This window comes from Miscanthus floridulus, unplaced genomic scaffold, assembly GCF_019320115.1.
Source record: "Miscanthus floridulus cultivar M001 unplaced genomic scaffold, ASM1932011v1 os_1810_2, whole genome shotgun sequence".
Taxonomy (NCBI): domain Eukaryota; kingdom Viridiplantae; phylum Streptophyta; class Magnoliopsida; order Poales; family Poaceae; genus Miscanthus; species Miscanthus floridulus.
In genome coordinates, this window is record NW_027097925.1 from 10,805 (window position 1) to 35,263 (window position 24,459).

Consider the following 24,459-nt stretch of genomic DNA (forward strand, 5'->3'; position numbering starts at 1 on the left):
AAAATTCAAAAAAAAAACCTATCGGTATATTAGGTCACCAAAATTGTGAGAAAAGTAAGGTTTTAATTAAGTCCTACATGGCAAACTTTAGGGGTGACCTTAGGGTAGCTGCAACAGGCGTGCCGAACTGTAGGAGCAATGTTTGATGTACCTTTCGGCCTTTTTTTAATACATGTGTATCCACCTCAATCCACCTGTGTTGGAGTGGAATAGAATGAAATTTAGGAGTGGAATAGAATGAAATTTAGTTTAATTCCACTCCAATCCACTTCAATATATGTGAATTGAGATGAATACGTACGCATCAAATAAGGCCTTGGTTGGTTCGGTGGCTATAGTGTACGGCGGTATCCAAAGGTGATTAAAAAAATCCTCCTCTCCTTCTCCATGCAATTTCTTCCACTTGTTGGCTATATGACCATCTCCATTCTGTTCATCGATGGTCCTTCAATCCCCCTCCACTTCCTTTACAAATCAGCCATTGATCCACAAAATTGGCCACAAATTAAGCTCGTGGTGGATCTGTCGTATCTGCGTCCTCCACATCAGTACATCACCCCACCTCTCCCACAAATTGAAACCAAAGCTCTCTTCCCCTCCCACATATTCAACTGGACCTCCTCTTCATATGTGCATCACGTCAAGTTGAGAAGCCATCCCAGCCGAAAGAAGATGATCTTGGGGAGGCTTACACAAAAGGAGAAGCAATCACTACGACCGAAAGGCATAAAGAAGACACATATATCAATGACGCTATGAGGGTAAAACAATCGTCACAGATGTAGGATTAGAGATTCGTCTATCCACCACGGGTTTCTATATAGTTTGTCTAGGACCACACATAAACCATACATGTCTTCAATACTAGGTGACATCCCGCGCGTTGCCGCGGGAACTTATAGTATTATATATCTAATTGAACATTCGTTGGAACATATACATTTTGTCATATTTGTCATATGTAAAAGTCGAAAGAATATATAGAAGATAAATGTAGTAAGCATTGACAAAAGCAAGGTTTGGAACAAAACATGACTGAAGTAGTACTTTCTATTGCAAAAGCAAAGTTAGGAACAAAACATACGGAAAGGATAGCCATTCAGAATACAACACAATGAATTCGGAGCAGTGGAAACCTGTGTGTTAGAACACATTCTCGTGTGTAGCTAAATAAAAAAAGAGAGATTTCACTGCTGTAATAACAAAGAAGGGATAGTTTCTCCGTGAAGACCAAAGACCTGTCCAACCATAAGCTCGAAGCTATATCTCCACGTGGTTCAGAGAAAAGTAAAAAAAAAGCGAAATAGCCATTTGCCCCCCTAAACTTTCGCGTAAGGCTCAAATTGGTCCCTGAACTATCAAAACGTCCACTTTAGCCCTTAATCTTCTGATTTACAACTCAATCTCGTCCATTCTGCATGATTGCTGGACACGTGGACAGCTGCACATGGAAAATGTCTAACCTGTCCCTCCCTAATTCCTTTACCTGGCGTGGACGGTCACGGCGTTTTCCTGTCCGTCTCTTTTCCTTCCTCTCGGCCTCGCCCTGTCTCTCTTTTCTCCATGGCGGCTGCACAGGTAGGTTAGGGTTTTGGCTTCGGGAGGACAGCAGTCGCCGCCGGAGAGGAAGACCCACTGGCCGCCGGGTCCCCAGTTCCCTCTCCCTCATCTGCTTCATTAGATTCATCTCCCCCGTCTCCCCCATCTGCTAGCTCCATCGCTCCCCCATCTGCTCGCTCCATTGTGGAGGTGGCGACCGCTGTGCCTGTATCCCCATGGAGCATGGATCCAGGGAGAGGAGAGGGAGAAGGTCGACGCCAATAAGGGGAGTAGCACCATTTCCCGGAGCGTCGAGTTCTAGCGCTCATGAAGCTGCGCGCGCAGTGGAGGTGAGTACAGAGCTATTGGCGTTTGGGCTAGGGTTGATTTGAATCGGGATTGATTTGATTTTTGATAAAAATTCGTCGATTTGGTGTAGCTTGAAACACTGCTTGAACAACATTCAGAGGGGATGCTGGTGAGGACAGGGCTTACATGCTGGCATGGATTCTCCCCAATTTTATGTTGTTGTTGGTCTAGTCCAGACATAGGAAGAAGGTTCCTGGCGTGCGCACAGTTGAGCAGCCTTGTGATTTCAAGTATTGGATCGATGAACACTTTGAAGGTAGAGCAAAAAGGGTGATTCAGGACCTAGTTTCCATGAGGCACAGCATGTGGGAGCTGTATGAACATTTAGCTGGACAATGGGATGATATGTATGCTGATCAACAGAGAGCGAAACAAGAAATTCGTGAACTGAAATGTACTATTAGAGAACAACGAGAGTGCATTGTAATCTTAATTTGTTTTAGCATTGTAATTGCTTGTGGCATATGGCTCATTGTGTAACCACTGTTTGAGGCAATGAGAAATGAATGCAAAAACAAATTTAACATGTCTCATGCTTATGGTTTTGACATAACAAATGCAAGTGTTCACGACATTATGACTAAATGATACAAAAGCATTGCTGCTTTGAAACCACATGTCTCATGCTCATGGTTTTGACATAACAAATGCAAGTGCTCACGACATTATGACTAAGTGATACAAAAGCATTACTGCTTTGAAACTACATTGGCAAGCTACATCATCTTATTCTTTGAATTCACCAGCTCTGTTGTTTTTTTTGGGACGAGCTGCTTTGGCCTGATGCTGATCCACGACCAAGTGAAGTCGAATGGACTTTTGCAGAGGCACATCCACCTTTTACATTGATTGTTGCCTTTGCAAATGAGCCAGCAGTCCCAGCATTGGTTTCAATGACAACAGAAGCACTCCCTCCAACAGATGCCTTCGCCGATGCTTGAGCACTTGACTTTGCAGATGCTTAAGCACTCTCTCCAAAAGATATCAGTCTTCTCTTATGGCCAGACTGTAAACAACAAAGCCAGTTTAGGCAAATATACAATTTACTTAGGCTGTAGCATGGACATGTCGGAATTATTACTAACCTGTATAAATGATGAACCCTTAGGCATGGACAATCTTCTCTTACTTGATGATGCCGCTATGGATTTTCCTTTAGTTTGCTTCGATTGTGCAGGTTCAATTTGCAATGGGCTTGAGTGACTTGTATTGGTGGCGGGAGGATTATATGACCCAGCTTGTTCTTGCTGTTGTAAGATGAGTAAGGACCAAGTTAGTAAAATGAGTAAGGAATGAATATAGTGCAGCAAGGGAAAATAGTAAATTCAGTAAACACCATTTTCATAGAGCATGTCCTCGAGTTGTGACCATAGATTCCACAGCGACGACATCTAATTTTAGTGCCAACTTTTGATGAATTGGTTCCAGATTTCACTGGCTCTGAAGGGTCTTTTCTCCTATTTTTCTTTGGTCGGCCTGGCATCATTTTTACTCTAGGAGGCAATGGTTTGGGATTTGGAGACACAGGCCAAGCCGACTCATGTTCCACTGGCTACAGTACATGTTGGTATGTCTTCTTGTATGTCTTAAGTGAGAAGCACTCATGTATGTAATTGTTAGACTCTTGTGCCATTTTGAATAGGGCAGCACAAGCATGTTGGCATGGAATCCCAGAGACTTGCCAGTACCTACATGAGCATGTCTTGCTTCTCAGGTCTACTATGAACCTATTTTTTTTGTCTCTCACTTCAAATCTAGCCTCAACATTCCACAAGACATGACAAAACTGTGTCCTATGCCTAATCTTGTTGAATTTCCTGATAATGTTAGGACACACTGCCATTGTCCACCTCTCACTATTACTCCTATTTTGTTAGATTCTTCTAGTCACCTGGATCCTGATGTCCTTCAACATAGTAATAATAGGCTTGAACCTTGATTATATAATCTAACTATTGAATGATTCACTCATGTTGTTGTCAACTGATTCACAATTGGATCCAAGTCTGAACCAAGCTCGAGACTAATGAATAGGATTTGTTTTCTCCAAATCCTACCATCCCCGAGGAGTTTTTGCAGCAAGCTTACTCTTGTAATGCTTAAACAACTGCTCATTAGGTGCCTTTGCAATCTTCCAAAAGCTCTTTTGGTACTCTTGCAGCCTATGTTTCTTTCTCCAGTTGGCATAGATGTGGCGTGCACACATCCTATGCTCAGCAAATGGAAACAATGTAGATATTATGCTTAGCAGCCCCTGCATAAAATGGACACAAATGATTTAAACATTTTGTTTTAATGATTAAAACAACCCCTGCATAAAATTGACATAGATAGACAGAAATTTACCTTCTGTTGGTCTGTTATAAACACTTAGCCTGTAGCTCCAACAGGTATGTTGATGTCTTTCTGAAGATGCCCAAGAAACCAATTCCATGAGTCTTTATTCTCATATTCCACGACAGCCCATGCAATTGGGTAAATCTGATTATTTGCATCCCTGCCAATAGCTGATAACAACTCACCTTTCAATGGCCCCTTAAGGAAACAACCATCAAGCCCAATTATCCTCCTGCATCCTTCTAAGAATCCTCTTCTGCATGCATCAAAACATACGTAAAACCTCTGAAACACATGGTCTTCTTCCTCTGGGTCAAGGGCAACATGCACACTGGTTCTAGGATTACTACGCTACAACTCCAGAGCATAGTCAAACAACTTGGAGTACTCACCAGTCTGAGTATCCATTATTTTCTTCATTACACGTGCCTTTGCTCTCTTAATCATTGTGATTGACACATCCACTCCCATGTCCTCTTGTACTGTCTCCTTCATTACTCTAGCCTTCCGAGATGGATTAGCCTTGATAGTACTCTCATACATCTCACATATCCTACTTGTAGATAACCTTTTATTTTTAAGCTGAGGACAACAAGCATGGTTGGGATTATAAGTTACAATCTAAAACCAATCAGATCTTGAGTTATGGGAAGCATATAGAAGCCAAGGACAACCTTTCCACCTACAAACAACCCTAATCCTTTTCTTCTCATTCTTCACATATCTGATATTTATCTTCATCTTCAGTGCATACCTCTCTATAGCATCCTTCAATTGATCCTTTTCTCTAAAGCACATGTCAACTGCAAACTGTGGAGTATCAGCAGAACTGTCAAATATTGGGAACCTGCACTTCCTTCTTGTAAAGGCACCATCACTGTCCTCATCATATGATGCATCACCATCTGAATCAAAGTATTCAACACCATCTCCACCTTCATTGTCCTCATCATATGATGCATCACCATCCTCATCATATGATACATCACCATCTGACATAAAGTCTTTATAGTTGGCTCTTATCTCCCTAACTTCATCATCTTCATCAGTTGTGAAACCTGTAGCATCACATCCACTCTCTAATTCTGAATCTTCTTCTTCTTCTTCTACATTCAGACCATCCTGACCATGAGTTGGACCTTCCAACAACAGCATGTTACCACCCTGAACAAATTTGCTCCAATTTTGGATAGTTTGATCATCAGCAACAGGTTCTACATGATCCAATGGCATGATATTTTCATCTCAAAATAGGGCAAATACATCCTCATCTGCATACTGTGTTCCAGATTCTTCATTCCCACCCATATCAACTGAGTCAATGTATATATCTATAGCTCTAACAGTTCCCAACTCATTAATCATGTCCAAACATGACTTGTCATCTACAAGTAACCTCATTCCACTATTCAATTCAGCATCATATGGCAACCAATGCATTCTAACAGATCTAGAAAAAGTTGTGTGATCCAACAGGTGTCCTTCAAGTTCTGGGATAGATATCTTGTCCTTCTCTATGTGAGACACTCCACAATCCCCATTGCAATATAACATCTTTAACCCATCAAGAACAAAGTCCCCATTAAAATGAAATCAAACTTCCAGTACCTCAAATTCAGACATTGTTTTGCAGCCCTACAGATCAACTATATGGTCAAATTCAAACATTATATAAGGAAATCAAATCCAATCGCAAAATTAGTGAAGTGCCACTTCATCTCACCTGTTGCAGCAATTCCACTCCTCTTCCTGCCTCGTGGCTGTAGATGAGCCGGAGTCCGCCTGCCCAAGGTCGATGGGCATGCGTCCACCAAGAGAAGGGGTGCGCCTCCGCCAAGAAAAGGGTGCGCCCACTGCTGTCCTCCCGAAGCCAAAACCCTAACCTACCTGTGCAGCCGCCATGGAGAAAAGAGAGACAGGGCGAGGCCGAGAGGAAGGAAAAGAGACGGACAGGAAAACGCCGTGACCGTCCACGCCAAGTAAAGGAATTAGGGAGGGACAGGTTAGACATTTTCCATGTGCAGCTGTCCACGTGTCCAGCAATCATGCAGAATGGACGAGATTGAGTTGTAAATCAGAAAATTAAGGACTAAAGTGGACGTTTTGATAGTTCAGGGGCCAATTTGAGCCTTACGCAAAAGTTCAGGGGCCAAATGGCTATTTCGCAAAAAAAAAAAAACGTCTTACTCCGTATCTGATTTGCACCGCCCCAGACGTGGTCCTGTAATACTATTTTTTCTATGCGTCTCTCCTCCCTTTCCTCACCCATCCTCTCGGCATTGGCACTGGTAACATGGTTGAGGTCTTGAGGAGCCCATAATCGGTGCCCCACTCACCGATCGAAGCTCTCGTCTCCCCTGTCAAGCACAACGTGAGTTGGAGGTCAATCCGGCCCTGCAAAATTAAAAATGATGCCGTGCGCATAGCATGGTGCTGCACCGCATTGGCCATCTGCAGGCCATGGTTCTCGCTGCAGCTGCGCCACTACGTGTGTCTGCCTCCACGCCGGCGGGGGAGAAGACGTGGAGCGCGACCTCGGCGCATCGCAGAGGATGCTGAGCTCAAAGACCTTCAAGAGCCTCGCGCGTTGCTTGGAGAAGTGCACCTAGAGGCTGAGGCAGTCCTCGATCCGGCATCGCTGCATGCAGCCGCACGACGCCATCGTCGGTCAGCCTGTCTCCGTCGATCTGGGAAACTGAGCCTCGGCCAAGCGCGCTGCGTTGGGTAACACTCTCGACGACTGTCGTTTCCTCGAGAAGGCTTGCCGGGGATGACATAAATATTAGAGTCAGCCGACCGATCGGTTGCTTGGCGGCGGTTTCTGATGCATCAATCGGTCTCTTTCTGAGGACCTGAACGGATGCATCAATTTTGCGAGGAGCCCGTCGGTGTCTCTTCTGGTTCCGACGAGATAACTTGGTAGGATGATGCTAGTTACATACACATGACGCTCGTGACATGATTTAGAAGGAGCGGATGACGTGGCTTAAGGAGATGCTAAAGAATTAGATTAGTGGGGTTTTAGTTATTTTGGTAGAGGAAGTGGATGACGTGGCTTAAGGAGATGCTAGAGAATTAGGCTAGTGGGGTTTTGCTTTACAGAAATTATTTTGACAGAGGAAGTGGATGACGTGGCTTAAGGAGATGCTAGATAATTAGGCTAGTGGGGTTTTGCTTTATATGAGTTTGATAGAGGAAGTGGATGACGTGGCTTAAGAAGATGCTAGAGAATTAGGGCAGTGGGGTTTTATTTTAGGGTCACGTTCGTTTCTCTTATAATCCGTGCTTTTCAGCTTATTTTTCTAATAGAAATAATATTTTTCTCTCACAACAAATCAGCCGGAACAATATTTCAGCTTGATTTTTTAGCGAAACACATCACTCGGACCTTTATCACAGTATATATATATATATATATATATATATATATATATATATATATATATATATATATATATATATATATATATATATATATATATATATATATATATATATATATATATATATATATATGAGTTATAGATATCGACGCGCCACCTTGAAGGCCGTCTTTCCTAGGAAACACATCACTCGGACCTTTCTCACGGGAAGAGGAGAGACCGCCGACCCACTCAGTGCTCCTGATGAATTGCACATTCGTTCACAAGTCGAATCGAGTTTCTAGCAGAATTGCTTATTTGTGTTTACCATCAGTGTTGCAGACTTTATGTTTTTTTATTCAACAGCGTCAGATTCACTTGGCGCGACAAATTCTAAAATTTCACTGGTGGCATCTTTAGCCTCTTATCATTAGTTTCCTGGGTGAAAGGAGTGATAATGAAAGGTATTCAGTTTTGCTTCATGTGTATAGTAAGGTATTCAGTTTTCATTTGTGTTTTCTTATTCATCTTTTGCAGAACCGACAGAGCTCATGGACCGTGGAAGAATTCACTCATCTCATCTATCTATCCACGTTAATACCTTCAGACTGACGGCTTCAGTGGCATGTATAAACAACTACACAAAGGTTAATTAATGAGAATTAAGAAACAGCTACAAAAATTACACCTAGCTTTTAGTTACAACAATTCATGGCTTTACGATCCCATGAAGCTTCCATCCACCCAGACCAGCCAGAGAAAATGCCTGCAAACCATGTCATGGACAAATTCGGTAAATTCTGCTGGATGCATGGTACATAAAACTATATATATTTGGGAAAAGATGAAAAGAAGCATGCTTTAGTTTGGACAAGGCCAATATTAACCTCAACCCATGATTTGCCTGCAGCTTCTAGCAACGCAGCGTTACATGTCTCAAGCACTACTGAATCACCAGAAAACATAGAGGCGGCTTCTTCCCATCCTTTATTATGCCCCATGCACCTGAGTAGTTATTATTCTAAACAAGTGTCATGATGTACGTCTGGCAATGAGATACATACGAATCCCAGATCTTAAGAGAAAATGATAGGAAGACAAAGGCATCCATTGAAAACAAATGATAATCAACGAAAACTTGTGAAAGACTCACATCACAGTTAAGATCTCATCACTCGAATATTCACAAATCGCCTTTTGCAAATGCTCTGCAGTTTGGCCGTCCATTGCCGCAATTGAGTAGAAACTTGGGATGAAGTGCACTACTGCTTCAGACAATCCTTGGACATGCTCTTGCAGGATCTTAAGAGTTTCCTTTGTACGCATTGCATCACTGTGTTGAAGGAGAGTTATTATCAACGATAACATGAGTCGCACATTCTATTGCTAGGCATATTAATTGACCAAATCAAATTTCATTCGAGAAAGAAATAACATGACCAGAAAAGAAAGATGGTATTGTAATAGAGGTATTGAATTCTATAAGTGTTCATTCTCTTAAAAGCACCAGTTGCAACTGTGGCCAGAAAGGCAAGATGATGAGTAATAGAATAGCCTTTGCAGGGTCATTCCCCTTAAACACGGACACGGTACCAAAAAGGAATAGGGGCAACTATATATTTGACGAGACACAAACATAGGAACACCAATATATACGTATGCAAATGCAGGATAACCGTTCCTATAGGAAAATAAAGAGAGAGAAAGAACAACAAAACAAATGAAGCAGAAGGTGGTAATCTGATATAAAAACTGAGTCAATAAAGAGACACTACTTTTCAGGAAAGAAACATTAGAAAACTGAACAGATAAAACAGAATTTGCAAAAGTAAAATGAAACAAAAAAAAAAACACAAATGCAAACCCATTCAGTTAGGTAACAGAGACTAATTGCACCATGAAGCTTTCATAATTTATATTGGTATATGGTAATAACTCATGATAATTGATTCACTGTCTTACATAAATTGGAATTTGGAACACACCTGCAGAGGATAAGCTCCGGTATCCATCCCATTTGTTGGAGTTTATTAGAAACGCTGATTGCGTCAGCTCTCCCAGCCTTGCTTAGAGGTCTGTCATGATCTGACATCAGGACACATATTTGGGCCAGCAACCACAAAGGAAAACACATTTGGGTCAGATCATAACAGCACTATACCACTACATTCAATCAATTAGTCTAAAACGCAAAGCTAGAGGCAACAGCTACAACATGTTAGTAGAAACGGCAAACAAGCACCACCATTCCTCTGCATCCAATGCTCCTTCTTATCCAGTTTGCAGTGCAGGGTAAATTAAATCGACACACGGGGACTCTTGGACGCCGCCGTTTGAACATACCTCTGGTGGAGCGGCCTCGGGCAGTGCTCTCCCCGTGGCGGAGGAGGATGAGGCGACGGCGCGGCGTCGCGGAGGGCGCGCCCAAGACAGCCGGCTCCGCGGCGGCCGCCGGCGCATCGACGGAGACGGAGACAGAGCGCGCGACGGCCGGAGGCGGGCGGCAGGCGGCCGGCGTGCGGGGCGAGGAGAGCAGGCGGCGCGGCGGGGCCGAGGAGGGCGGCGAGGAGCAGCGGGAGAGCAGCGCGGGAAGAGGAGGAGCTGGAGCTGGAGCTCTCATCTTCGGGTGGCTATGTGTTGGGTTGCTAACAGTGTCATGCGATGCTTGCTACAAGAGGGAGGGAGAAACCGAGAAAGGATAGGTGACGTTGCTCGCCTACTTCTTGTTTCTACCAGCCGCTCGTGCGCCCTAGATTATGCTAATTTCCTCACTCTTTTGTATTTTGAAACTGAATTTGTTTGTGCACTCTAATGATAAACAGGATCATGTAATAATAATAATCTATAAACATAATGAAAAGGGAAATGCTTTGGCCCTGTTTGCTGTGGCTTGCAGCTACAGTAGGTCTCTTCTACAGTATTGTGCAGTTCAGAAGTTGCAGCAGCAGCTGCCGGCTGCAGCGAACGGGCTGTTCATATACAACCCAGTGAACCCACTCGTAGCACCTAAATCTATCTGTAAACATAATGAGGAGAGAAATGCTTCATGTACAGAATGATTTGATCCCAATGATCATACGTAATAAATTATCCAATTGACCATGTTAAAATGATTTGGCTGATCATAAGTAATCAATCATCCAAATATTCTGAACTATTTGAGTTGCAGAGTTGTTCAAATTGGTTGTGTACGTAACAAATAACATCACCCGCTGAGAAGAAAAACAACTTCGCACACTCATATTAGGCAACATGTACAATGACTTCAGTGCTTCCACGATTAAAAGGAGTACACAGCGAAAGCAATTTTTTTTTGTAACAATTAACCTACTACAGGAAAAGCCATTGGGACATGACCAGCAAACAGTGACATATATTGCAAGATATTGGCCCCGTTCGGATGGTATGGTTCCGAAGGAATTTGGATGGTTTGGAGGAATTCTGGAGGAATTTGTGAGAGGAAAACACTGTTTCAGGTGAAAAAAGAAGCGGATCAAGCCGGGTTTAAGGGCACACGAACGGGGCCATAGAGTAATCCTTGATCAAAGAAGTATCCTAATTCATCACATGCTGACATGCACAAACTATTACAAGGTAACTACCATATCTCCGCGGAAGAAACACCATTATTTTTTAAAGAAGCAACTCTTTTTTATTTTTCTCTGAATAAGCATAGATGCATATTAGGGTTAAATAACATGGAGGTGAGAAAAACTACAGCATATCTACAGTTACAGGCCAAACAGTGCTTAACAGCCTGCAGTAGTTACCAAACAAGGCCTTTGATTCTGGAAAAATGAATACTGTCACCTCAGAATAATATCTGCTCCAAACATCTTCATTAACTTTGAAAAAATCGAATACCTCAGCAGCCATTGCTCCCAGAATTTGAGCCAAATGCAGCTATTAGAATTCGAGCAACGAGCAATGGCCATCATGGAACCATATCCTGGCGTTACTTTGATGCCAATATACAAAAAAATAAAATCACTATAAGAAGATAGCAGAAGATGATTGTGTAAACTCAGCTACCCAGCTTGAAGGCGTCCACAAAAAGGCCCAGGCATACACCGGCTTTCCAGTAGTTCACCATTGAAATCAAAGACTGAAACCTACCAGGAGGCCTGGTAATTGGTTTTCTGTACATGAGCATGCCAATTCCCTCAATGGCAGCCACTATAACACCAGCAACAAGAACATCCCAGTCACCGGTTTGCCCTAGTATTGTTGCCAAGGCATTGGCTGTGTAAAAACCAAGGAGGACAAGGAATATCTTTGTTGGTGAATTCGTTCTGGCAGAGTTCAGCTTGTCAAGTAGCTCCCTTGCAGCAGCTTGGATGAGTCTTCCCAGTCTAGTCCTACCAAGAAAACCACTGTCCTCATCAAAGTCTTGGCCATCAGTGTTAGATGGCCCACCAGTCTCCAAGGCAAAAGTTGGCCTCCATCTGCAGTTTTTCATCTGGTACCTAGGATAAAGTAGAGGTACGAAACCATTGTACTAATGCTTCTCAGGGGTAGAGAAAAAATTCTCCACAAGAATGTGATAAAAAAAGGGAACCATATATTCTTGTCTCAAGCTAATTTATAAACCTTTGGTGCTTAAGCTAACAAGCTGATAAAGTGAAAATAAACTGAGTAGGTAACAGTAGGTCACAATTGATGAAAACTAAACTGATACTTTGTCAAAGCTGCGTCACAGTTTGTGATTCAAGCAAACTTTGATGACTTTTAACACGAATGCATAAAAAGACTATTTAATTGGCAATGTGAAAATAATACCACTAAACCTTGAGTTGCGCTTCCATGCTTTAGATATCCTTCAAAATAAATTCTAGACATTGATGATTTGATTAAAAGTTGTAGTTGTTGCAAATAAGAAAACCAAAATGCATCAATGTTTTTCATCCTTGTGGTCGAAATTGCATCCCCCAAAGCATATATTGTTTAGAAATAAGTTGCTTCTACTATTTTCATTTTCTTTATCTAAAACTGTTTTAAGCATGTAATAGCTACCGGTGGTGGAGTTGGGGGGCCAATCAAACTTGAGGCACTAAAGGGGAATAGATTAGAAATTCATCCGCACCTAAGTGGTGGAATTAAGTGTTTAACAAACTTTATAGGTTAAAGGGGGCCATGGCCCACCTTGGTCTACACAAAGCTCCACCCCTGGTAGCAAACAAACTAACCACCAAAAAAATCCATAAAAGAAGGCAAGACTGCCTATCACTGTAATCTAGATTTCATAATGCTTTACTTCTTGACATTTTCTTAATGCAGGTTTATGAATGCCATCAATTTTATTTGTTTTGTTAACTATGGTCAACCTAAAAGGAATTTCTTATGAAGGTTTATGTGATTTCGCTGGCCGATTTTCATAATATGGAGTAAAATACCAAGCTTAGGTCAAAAACCCAAAATAAATGGCAAGTCACCATTTGACACAAGGTGCTAATAATAAATCAAGATGCCCACTGAAAATTGCTACCCTGATGCTCTAAAACTTCAACTATCATCTAAAGTACAGAGTCATTTTGTAGAAAATATTTGAAAGTGTGCGAAAACTTTCTTCTTGCTGTTGCTGCCCTTTATGACCTCCAAGTTCTTCCAGTAAACAATACAGTTGGTGATATGAAACAGCCAAATTAGTGCAATGAGCTTATCAAATTTGCAGAGGTCATCATCTGCGAAACTTGTTTACTCCCCAACTGGATAGTCTTTTTCTGCTTCGTTTGGTGAGATGTTGGTGCTTGTAGACCCTTTTTTTTATGGGAGTGCTTGTAGACTTCTGTTTCATGTAATCGGGTTTGTAGAGGCTTGGGTATGTAAAACACCTTCAATGTTTTCTTTTGTAAGCTGGTAATCCCTGCAGACATATTGTGTTGCTTTCTATATACAATAGCAAAATCTATGTACCAAAAACGACTTATAATTTGGAACGAAGGGAGTATAAAGCAGGACCAAAAGGTCTTTGGTCTAAAAATTTACAGAGGTCACATAAATTTTCAGGTGTGTTTTCTATAAACAAATTGGTCAAATCATGGGACTACTAGTTGGGTGTGGCATCAAATCGAATTTGTGATGGGGACATAGAAATCGAGCTAAAGTTCAGTAACCACTGTTTAGAGAGCACATGCATGAGGAGAAGTGGCGAGAGCTCACCCAAGAGCCCCTCCGCTCTTCTCCTTGGTCGGTCGCAGGAAGCATGCCCGGCGGATGGGGGCGCAGCACCGGCCCCCCGCGCCCGCGGAGCCGCCGCCCCCACACACCACACCGGCCAGAGCCCACGGCGGGCAGGGAGGGGCCCCGCACCGTAGCGGCATGAGCGGTCAGCGGACGAGGCGAGGCGGCTGGAGGAGGTGCGCGAGCGCAACGACGATGAGGGGATGAACAAGCTTACAAGCCCACTCACACACCTGCCCAGACCCAGTGGGCAGTGGCGTCAAGGATGAGGGGGCCTCGCCTTCACGGCTTCACCGTTCCGGCGGCTTCCGGGGATGAGCCAGACGAAGGTGGACTATTGGGCTGGCTGTAGACGGCCCATGACGGAGATGGTCCTCTTCAGTATATGGGCCAGTGTATGACTGAGTTTTTTTAGATAGAATAATATGTATGACTGAGTTGATGTGCTCTCAGCCTTCTTTGTCTACATCTTCGATAGCTTTCTCCCTCACTCGTCTCCATCTCCGTCGGGCTTAAAAGAGAAGGGGCTTCGGGGAGGCAGTCCGACAGGCGGAGGGGACATCGGAGGGGGGCAATTAAGGTCTTGGCGGCGGTGGTGGCTAGGCCAGATCAGGCCGAGGGCATCATGGTGGTGCTCGCCGGCGAACATGGCCATAGGCGGTGGGAGTGGGGGGAGCAGAAGGAGGAGGCCGCGGCGGGCGTGATAGGGTCTCGTAGGAGCTTCGACGAGACCCTACCGCGCCATGGCGGGGGTGGTGAAAGCTCTAGTTTGGTTTTGGTGAATTAATGAAACCCTAAGTGCTAACCTAGTTTATCAATTGATCATAAGATAGGTAGCACACTCCAAGTGGTGAAGCAAATGAAGATCATAGCATGATGAAGATGATGCCATGGTGATGATCAAGTGCTTGGACTTCGAAAGAAGAAAGAGAAAAACAAAAAGCTCAAGGCAAAGATATAAATCATAGGAGCTATTTTATTTTGGTGATCGAGACACTTAGAGAGTGTGATCACATTTAGGTTTGATAGCCGTACTATTAAGAGGGATGAAACTCGTATCGGAATACGGTTATCAAAGTGCCACTAGATGCTCTAACTCATTGCATATGCATTTAGGATCTAGTGGAATGCTAACACCCTTGAAAATGTTTGTGAAAATATGCTAACATATGTGCACAAGGTGATACACTTGGTGGTTGGCACATTTGAGCAAGGGTGAAAAAGTTAGAGGTGAAAAGGAGTAAGTGTCGCTGGTTATACAGTGACCAAACGCTGGCCTCTGGGGGACCAGCGCGTCCGGTCATATGTAGCAGTGAAGACGCCAGCGTCGGTCAACTGACCGGACACTGGGTCGCTCAGCGACCGAACGCTGGAGGCAGAGTCCGGTCGTGTTGTCGGGCAACGCAGAGAGGCTAGGGTATCTCACCGGACGCTGGCAGGGTCCGGTCAAGCATGACCGGACGCATGCGGTCGAAAAAGTCGCTTCTGGAACCTTATTGGAAACGACCGGACGCTGGAGACTCAGCGTCCGGTCAGTTCAGCGGCTGCGTCCGGTCAACGGCAGACCATTGAGATCAGACGACTCCTGTTGAACGTAGAGGGACACGTGGTCGTCATCGGGCGACCGAACGCTGGGTCCAGCGTCCGGTCAGTCTGACTAGAGCGTCCGATCACCCCGATCAGTGTCCAGTGAAGGGGTACAACGGCTCTATTTCGTGGGGGCTTCTATTTAAGCCCCATGGCCGGTTCAAGCTCACTCTCTTCGCCATTTGCATTGACATAGCAACCTTGTGAGCTTAGCCAAAGCCCTCCCACTCATCTCCATCATTGATTTATCATCATAGTGAGATTGTGAGTAAATTCAAGTGCATTGCTTGAGTGATTGCATCTAGAGGACAAAGACTACTCAAATAAGTTCTTGAGATGTTTACCCGCAAGATTTGTCATGTTGGTCACCTTGCTACTGAGGACTGGTTTGAACACAATGACACCAAACCAAATCTTGGGAGATATTATGACCGATGATGCTTATAGAGATGATGATGAGAAGGAAGAGAAGAAGGAGAAGAAAGATGAGAAGAAGGATGACAAGAAGAAGAGCGTGGCATTCAAGGCCACATCATCCAAGGGCAAAGCAAAGCAAAAAACATCAAGTGAAGATGATGATTCATGGGATGATGATGATGATGAGAAGATGGCTCTATTTGTCAAGAGATTTAGCAAGTTCATAGTGAAGAAGGGCTACCATGCTAGAAAGAAGAAGCATTTATCTAAGAACAAGGAAGAGTCAATGCGGTGCTTCAAATGTGGAAGCAAAGATCATCTTGTTGCTCAATGCCCATACAATAGCGACAATGATGATGACAACAACAAGAACAAGAAGAAGGACAAGAAGGAAAAGAAAAAGAAGAAGGACAAGATAGCCTTCAAGAAGAAGAGAGGCTACGGTATCTCACCGGACGCTGGCAGGGTCCGGTCAAGCATGACCGGACGCATGCGGTCGAAAAAGTCGCTTCTAGAAGCGTCCGGTCGTTTCCAATAAGGTTCCAGAAGCGACTTTTTCGACCGCATGCGTCCGGTCATGCTTGACCGGACCCTGCCAGCATCCGGTGAGATACCCTAGCCTCTCTGCGTTGCCCGACAACACGACCGGACTCTGCCTCCAGCGTCCGGTCGCTGAGCGACCCAGCGTCCGGTCAGTTGACCGACGCTGGCGTCTTCACTGCTACACATGAGCGAACGCGCTGGTCCCCCAGAGGCCAGCGTCTGGTCACTGTATAACCAGCGACACTTACTCCTTTTCACCTCTAACTTCTTCACCCTTGCTCAAATGTGCCAACCACCAAGTGTATCACCTTGTGCACATGTGTTAGCATATTTTCACAAACATTTTCAAGGGTATTAGCATTCCACTAGATCCTAAATGCATATGCAATGAGTTAGAGCATCTAGTGGCACTTTGATAACCGTATTCCGATACGAGTTTCATCCCTCTTAATAGTACGGCTATCAAACCTAAATGTGATCACACTCTCTAAGTGTCTCGATCATCAAAACAAAATAGCTCCTATGATTTATATCTTTGCCTTGAGCTTTTTGTTTTTCTCTTTCTTCTTTTCAAGTCCAAGCACTTGATCATCACCATGGCATCATCTTCATCATGCTATGATCTTCATTTGCTTCACCACTTGGAGTGTGCTACCTATCTCATGATCAATTGATAAACTAGGTTAGCACTTATGGTTTTATCAATTCACCAAAACCAAACTAGAGCTTTCACCGCCCCCGCCATGGCGCGGTAGGGTCTCGTCGGAGCTCCTACGAAACCCTATCACGCCCGCTGCGGCCTCCTCCTTCCGCTCCCCCCACTCCCACCGCCTATGGCCATGTTCGTCGGCGAGCACCACCATGATGCCCCCGGCCCGATCTGGCCTAGCCACCACCGCCGCCAAGACCTTAATTGCCCCCCCCCCCCTCCGATGTCCCCACCGCCTGTCGGACTGCCTCCCCGAAGCCCCTTCTCTTCTAAGCCCGACGGAGATGGAGAAGAGTGAGGGAGAAAGCTATCGAAGATGTAGACAAAGAAGGCTGAGAGCACATCAACTCAGTCATACATATTATTCTATCTAAAAAAACTCAGTCATACACTGGCCCATATACTGAAGAGGACCATCTCCGTCATGGGCCGTCTACAGCCAGCCCAATAGTCCACCTTCGTCTGGCTCATCCCCGGAAGCCGCCGGAACGGTGAAGCCGTGAAGGCGAAGCCCCCTCATCCTCGACGCCACTGCCCACTAGGTCTGGGCAGGTGTGTGAGTGGGCTTGTAAGCTTGTTCATCCCCTCGTCGTCGTCGCGCTCACGCACCTCCTCCAGCCGCCTCGCCTCGTCCGCTGACCGCTGGGGCTTGGACACGGAGCAGCAGCGCCCCCGCTCATGCCGCTGCGGCGCGGGGCCCCTCCCTGCCCGCCGCGGGCTCTGGCCGGTGTGGTGTGTGGGGGCGGCGGCTCCGCGGGCGCGGGGGGCCGGTGCTGCGCCCCCATCCGCCGGGCATGCTTCCTGCGACCGACCAAGGAGAAGAGCGGAGGGGCTCTCGGGTGAGCTCTCGCCACTTCTCCTCATGCATGTGCTCTCTAAACAGTGGTTGCTGAACTTTAGCTCGATTTCTATGTCCCCATCACAAATTCGATTTGATGCCACACCCAACTAGTAGTCCCATGATTTGACCAATTTGTTTATAGAAAACACACCTGAAAATTTATGTGACCTCTGTAAATTTTTAGACCAAAGACCTTTTGGTCCTGCTTTATACTCCCTTCGTTACAAATTATAAGTCGTTTTTGGTACATAGATTTTGCTATTGTATATAGAAAGCAACACAATATGTCTGCCGGGATTACCAGCTTACAAAAGAAAACATTGAAGGTGTTTTACATACCCAAGCCTCTACAAACCCGATTACATAGAAACAGAAATCTACAAGCACTCCCATAAAAAAAAGGGTCTACAAGCACCACCATCTCACCAAACGAAGCAGAAAAAGACTATCCAGGTGGGGAGTAAACAAGTTTCGCAGATGATGACCTCTGCAAATTTGATAAGCTCATTGCACTAATATGGCTGTTTCATATCAACAACTGTTTGTTTACTGGAAGAACTTGGAGGTCATAAAGGGCAGCAACAATAAGAAGAAAGTTTTCTCACACTTCCAAATATTTTCTACAAAATGACTCTGTACTTTAGATGATAGTTGAAGTTTTAGAGCATCAGGGTAGCAATTTTCAGTGGGCATCTTGATTTATTATTAGCACATTGTGTCAAAGGGTGACTTGTTATTTATTTTGAGTTTTTGACCTAAGCTTGGTATTATACTCCATATTATGAAAATCGGCCAGCGAAATCACATAAACCTTCATAAGAAATTCCTTTTAGCCCCTATAGATGATGAGTAATAGAATAGCCTTTGCAGGGTCATTCCCCTTAAACACGGACACGGTACCAAAAAAGGAATAGGGGCAACTATATATTTGACGAGACACAAACATAGGAACACCAATATATACGTATGCAAATGCAGGATAACCGTTCCTATAGGAAAATAAAGAGAGAAAGAACAACAAAACAAATGAAGCAGAAGGTGGTAATCTGATATAAAAACTGAGTCAATAAAGAGACACTACTTTTGTTAGAGTATGACAGGGGCCTATTGGGCCTGGGCTGGATGTATAGCCCATTAGTGTTAGGGTTAATTAGAGATAAGGGTCGCTTGCTTAGGAGTCAAGTAAACCTCTCTATATAAGGAGAGATGTATCAATCTATTTAAAGCAAGAATTAAGAAAAAAATCCCTTCCCTCTTGCCCGGCCGTGGGCAAACGCCCCGCGGCCGGCTCTCTCTCACCCTCGCAACCCTAGCCGTGAACAGTACGCGTGGTACTGTAGCACGCTAGCCGCCGTCGCTCCCTCGACTCTCTACTCTCAATCCTAGCAGCCACGTAACAATCTGGTATCAGAGATCTCTGGTTCGATCATGTCCACCCACTGCCACCAGCGTCCCTGCCGCTGTCCGCGGTTTCCACGTCGGCCAGGGTGCCGCAATCCTCGCTGCAGATGGCCGCGGGTGCGTCGTCCTCCGCCGTGGGCGTCATGACGAACGAGCAGTTGACGGCGGCTGTCCTTGACCACGGCAAGATGGTGGCCGGGATTCATGGGTTCCTGCTGGGGCCGCAGCCGAACCCGCCGCCGACGTCCCAGCAGCAGCTGCTGCCGCCGCCGCCGCCGTCCCTGCCGTCTTCTCCGCAGATGCTGCCGATCTCGTACCAGTATGGGATGCCCTACGACGGGACTGCGACGACCTCGTTCCCAGTCGCGCCGACGCCGCTGTTCCAGGACGTGCAGGCAACCGCCCCGATTCCCATCCACCAGCTGTGGATGCCGCCCTCTCCTTCGCCGATCCCGTCTTCTGCTATGGCATCGACGATAGGGCCGGTGTACACGATGGCAAGCACCACGGCGGCCACGACGACGGTCGCTCCAGCGCCCACCACCGGCGCTGTTGTCCTTTCCGGTGGGCCGAGCCTCTAGCACCCATTCACCGATGGCATCTTCTATAGGGGCGCCGGCGTCCAGCAGATCCAAGACGCGGGCGACAAGTCGCGGCAGATCAACCAGCCGACGGACATCGCGATGGAGCCGGCGGGGAAGATGCTTACACATCAGGTGTCGGCGGTTTCCCTTCTCCGTCGAAAGCCATCCGCTCTTCTTTATGCGGTGCAGACCAGCATCCGTCCGGCGGGGCGAAGGCATGGTGTCACCGGCGGGAGCGCACTGCCTAGCACCGCCGCTTTCCGCCACCGACCACCGCGAGGGCGCCTTCGCAGGCCGTTGTTGTGACTAATTCTAGGTGGCCATATACATGCACCCCTTTCGTCAAGATGGTGTCCATGGGATCCAGGTGGTTGTCTACGTGCAGCTTATGCGTCGGGCTGGTGTCCGCCATCAATTGAAGAGGCTGCAAAAATAAAGAGTTCACATCTATTTTTGGTTGATAATAATAAAATAAGCCGAGATGTAAAAGGCTTGTTTTTTAAGTGATAGGTTTGTGTCGAGACATCGTTATAAGTTGGTTAGGTTGCAGCTCGAGGACGAGCTGCATGTCTAGGTGGGGTGTAGTGTTAGAGTATGGCAGGGTCCTATTGGACCTGGGCTAGATGTATAGCCCATTAGTGTTAGGGTTAATTAGAGATCAGAGTCGCTTGCTTAGGAGTCAAGTAAACCTCTCTATATAAGGAGAGGAGATGTATCAATCTATTTAAAGCAAGAATTAAGAAGGAAATCCCTTTCCTCTTGCCCGGCCGTGGGGAAACGCCCCGCGGGCGGCTCTCTCTCACCCTCGCAACCCTAGACGTGAACAGTACCCGCGGTACTGTAGCGCCACGGGTATTGTAGCACGCTAGCCGCCGTCGCTCCCTCGACTCTCTCCTCTCAATCCTAGCAGCCACGTAACAACTTTTCAGGAAAGAAACATTAGAAAACTGAACAGATACAACAGAATTTGCAAAAGCAAAATGAAACAAAAAAAAAACACAACTGCAAACCCATTCAGTTAGGTAACAGAGACTAATTGCACCATGAAGCTTTCATAATTTATATTGGTATATGGTAATAACTCATGATAATTGATTCACTGTCTTACATAAATTGGAATTTGGAACACACCTGCAGAGGATAAGCTCCGGTATCCATCCCATTTGTTGGAGTTTATTAGAAACGCTGATTGCGTCAGCTCTCCCAGCCTTGCTTAGAGGTCTGTTATGATCTGACATCAGGACACATATTTGGGCCAGCAACCACAAAGGAAAACACATTTGGGTCAGATCATAACAGCACTATACCACTACATTCAATCAATTAGTCTAAAACGCAGAGCTAGAGGCAACAGCTACAACATGTTAGTAGAAACGGCAAACAAGCACCACCATTCCTCTGCATCCAATGCTCCTTCTTATCCAGTTTGCAGTGCAGGGTAAATTAAATCGACACACGGGGACTCTTGGACGCCGCCGTTTGAACATACCTCTGGTGGAGCGGCCTCGGGCGGTGCTCTCCCCGTGGCGGAGGAGGATGAGGCGACGGCGCGGCGTCGCAGAGGGCGCGCCCAAGACAGCCGGCTCCGCGGCGGCCGCCGGCGCATCGACGGAGACGGAGACAGAGCGCGCGACGGCCGGAGGCGGGCGGCAGGCGGCCGGCGTGCGGGGCGAGGAGAGCAGGCCGCGCGGCGGGGCCGAGGAGGGCGGCGAGGAGCAGCGGGAGAGCAGCGCGGGAAGAGGAGGAGCTGGAGCTGGAGCTCTCATCTTCGGGTGGCTATGGGTTGGGTTGCTAACAGTGTCATGGGATGCTTGCTACAAGAGGGAGGGAGAAACCGAGAAAGGATAGGTGACGTTGCTCGCCTACTTGTTGTTTCTACCAGCCGCTTTTGCGTCCTAGATTATGCTAATTTTCTTACTCTTTTGTATTTTGAAATTGAATTTGTTCGTGCACTCTAATGATAAACAGGATCATGTAATAATAATAATCTATAAACATAATGAAAAGGGAAATGCTTTGGCCCTGTTTGCTGTGGCTTGCAGCTGCAGTAGGTCTCTTCTACAGTATTGTGCAGTTCAGAAGTTGCAGCAGCAGCTGCCGGCTGCAGCGAACGGGCTGTTCATATACAACCCAGTGAACCCACTCGTAGCACCTAAATCTATCTGTAAACATAATGAGGAGAGAAATGCTTCATGTACAGAATGATTTGATCCCAATGATCATACGTAATAAATTATCCAATTGACCATGTTAGAATGATTTGGCTGATCATAAGTAATCAATCATCCAAATGTTCTGAACTATTTGAGTTGCAGAGTTGTTCAAATTGGTTGTGTACGTAACAAATAACATCACCCGCTGAGAAGGAAAACAACTTCGCACACTCATATTAGGCAACATGTACAATGACTTCAGTGCTTCCACGATTAAAAGGAGTACACAGCGAAAGCAATTTTTTTTGTAACAATTAACCTACTACAGGAAAAGCCATTGGGACATGACCAGCAAACAGTGACATATATTGCAAGATATTGGCCCCGTTCGGATGGTATGGTTCCGGAGGAATTTGGATGGTTTGGAGGAATTCTAGAGGAATTTGTGAGAGGAAAACACTGTTTCAGGTGAAAAAAGAAGCGGATCAAGCCGGGTTTAAGGGCACACGAACGGGGCCATAGAGTAATCCTTGATCAAAGAAGTATCCTAATTCATCACATGCTGACATGCACAAACTATTACAAGGTAACTACCATATCTCCGCGGAAGAAACACCATTATTTTTTAAAGAAGCAACTCTTTTTTATTTTTCTCTGAATAAGCATAGATGCATATTAGGGTTAAATAACATGGAGGTGAGAAAAACTACAGCATATCTACAGTTACAGGCCAAACAGTGCTTAACAGCCTGCAGTAGTTACCAAACAAGGCCTTTGATTCTGGAAAAATGAATACTGTCACCTCAGAATAATATCTGCTCCAAACATCTTCATTAACTTTGAAAAAATCGAATACCTCAGCAGCCATTGCTCCCAGAATTTGAGCCAAATGCAGCTATTAGAATTCGAGCAACGAGCAATGGCCATCATGGAACCATATCCTGGCGTTACTTTGATGCCAATATACCAAAAAATAAAATCACTATAAGAAGATAGCAGAAGATGATTGTGTAAACTCAGCTACCCAGCTTGAAGGCGTCCACAAAAAGGCCCAGGCATACACCGGCTTTCCAGTAGTTCACCATTGAAATCAAAGACTGAAACCTACCAGGAGGCCTGGTAATTGGTTTTCTGTACATGAGCATGCCAATTCCCTCAATGGCAGCCACTATAACACCAGCAACAAGAACATCCCAGTCACCGGTTTGCCCTAGTATTGTTGCCAAGGCATTGGCTGTGTAAAAACCAAGGAGGACAAGGAATATCTTTGTTGGTGAATTCGTTCTGGCAGAGTTCAGCTTGTCAAGTAGCTCCCTTGCAGCAGCTTGGATGAGTCTTCCCAGTCTAGTCCTACCAAGAAAACCACTGTCCTCATCAAAGTCTTGGCCATCAGTGTTAGATGGCCCACCAGTCTCCAAGGCAAAAGTTGGCCTCCATCTGCAGTTTTTCATCTGGTACCTAGGATAAAGTAGAGGTACGAAACCATTGTACTAATGCTTCTCAGGGGTAGAGAAAAAATTCTCCACAAGAATGTGATAAAAAAAGGGAACCATATATTCTTGTCTCAAGCTAATTTATAAACCTTTGGTGCTTAAGCTAACAAGCTGATAAAGTGAAAATAAACTGAGTAGGTAACAGTAGGTCACAATTGATGAAAACTAAACTGATACTTTGTCAAAGCTGCGTCACAGTTTGTGATTCAAGCAAACTTTGATGACTTTTAACACGAATGCATAAAAAGACTATTTAATTGGCAATGTGAAAATAATACCACTAAACCTTGAGTTGCGCTTCCATGCTTTAGATATCCTTCAAAATAAATTCTAGACATTGATGATTTGATTAAAAGTTGTAGTTGTTGCAAATAAGAAAACCAAAATGCATCAATGTTTTTCATCCTTGTGGTCGAAATTGCACCCCCCAAAGCATATATTGTTTAGAAATAAGTTGCTTCTACTATTTTCATTTTCTTTATCTAAAACTGTTTTAAGCATGTAATAGCTACCGGTGGTGGAGTTGGGGGGCCAATCAAACTTGAGGCACTAAAGGGGAATAGATTAGAAATTCATCCGCACCTAAGTGGTGGAATTAAGTGTTTAACAAACTTTATAGGTTAAAGGGGGCCATGGCCCACCTTGGTCTACACAAAGCTCCACCCCTGGTAGCAAACAAACTAACCACCAAAAAAATCCATAAAAGAAGGCAAGACTGCCTATCACTGTAATCTAGATTTCATAATGCTTTACTTCTTGACATTTTCTTAATGCAGGTTTATGAATGCCATCAATTTTATTTGTTTTGTTAACTATGGTCAACCTAAAAGGAATTTCTTATGAAGGTTTATGTGATTTCGCTGGCCGATTTTCATAATATGGAGTAAAATACCAAGCTTAGGTCAAAAACCCAAAATAAATGGCAAGTCACCATTTGACACAAG

General features: G+C 45.0%; 2 protein-coding genes and 1 pseudogene across 5 annotated transcripts; all 3 read right to left on the bottom strand.

Moving 5' to 3' along the window:
- Positions 1-2,624: 2,624 nt before the first annotated feature.
- Positions 2,625-5,868, bottom strand: LOC136534322 (uncharacterized; annotated as a pseudogene).
- A 2,243-nt stretch (positions 5,869-8,111) lies between these two features.
- Positions 8,112-21,731, bottom strand: LOC136534323 (uncharacterized protein At3g52155, chloroplastic-like). Of its 4 annotated transcripts, none has more exons than XR_010778701.1 (6): positions 21,359-21,731; positions 21,001-21,100; positions 9,593-9,682; positions 8,761-8,940; positions 8,495-8,628; positions 8,112-8,373 (listed from the first exon to the last, which is right to left on the bottom strand). XR_010778701.1 is itself a non-coding variant. In XM_066526779.1 (6 exons), exons 1-6 carry the CDS (start codon positions 21,633-21,635, stop codon positions 8,317-8,319), a joined length of 822 nt encoding a protein of 273 aa, XP_066382876.1. In that variant the 5' UTR covers positions 21,636-21,731; the 3' UTR covers positions 8,112-8,316. The 4 variants fall into 4 exon arrangements, 3 of the variants coding, with proteins under 3 accessions (XP_066382876.1, XP_066382878.1, XP_066382877.1); XM_066526779.1 differs by having other exon boundaries at positions 8,495-8,612; XM_066526781.1 differs by lacking the exons at positions 21,001-21,100; positions 21,359-21,731 and adding an exon at positions 9,951-11,625 and having other exon boundaries at positions 8,495-8,612; positions 9,593-9,692.
- A 1,307-nt stretch (positions 21,732-23,038) lies between these two features.
- Positions 23,039-23,473, bottom strand: LOC136534324 (ycf20-like protein). Its single transcript, XM_066526782.1, has one exon. It carries the CDS (start codon positions 23,471-23,473, stop codon positions 23,039-23,041), a length of 435 nt encoding a protein of 144 aa, XP_066382879.1.
- Positions 23,474-24,459: the final 986 nt, after the last annotated feature.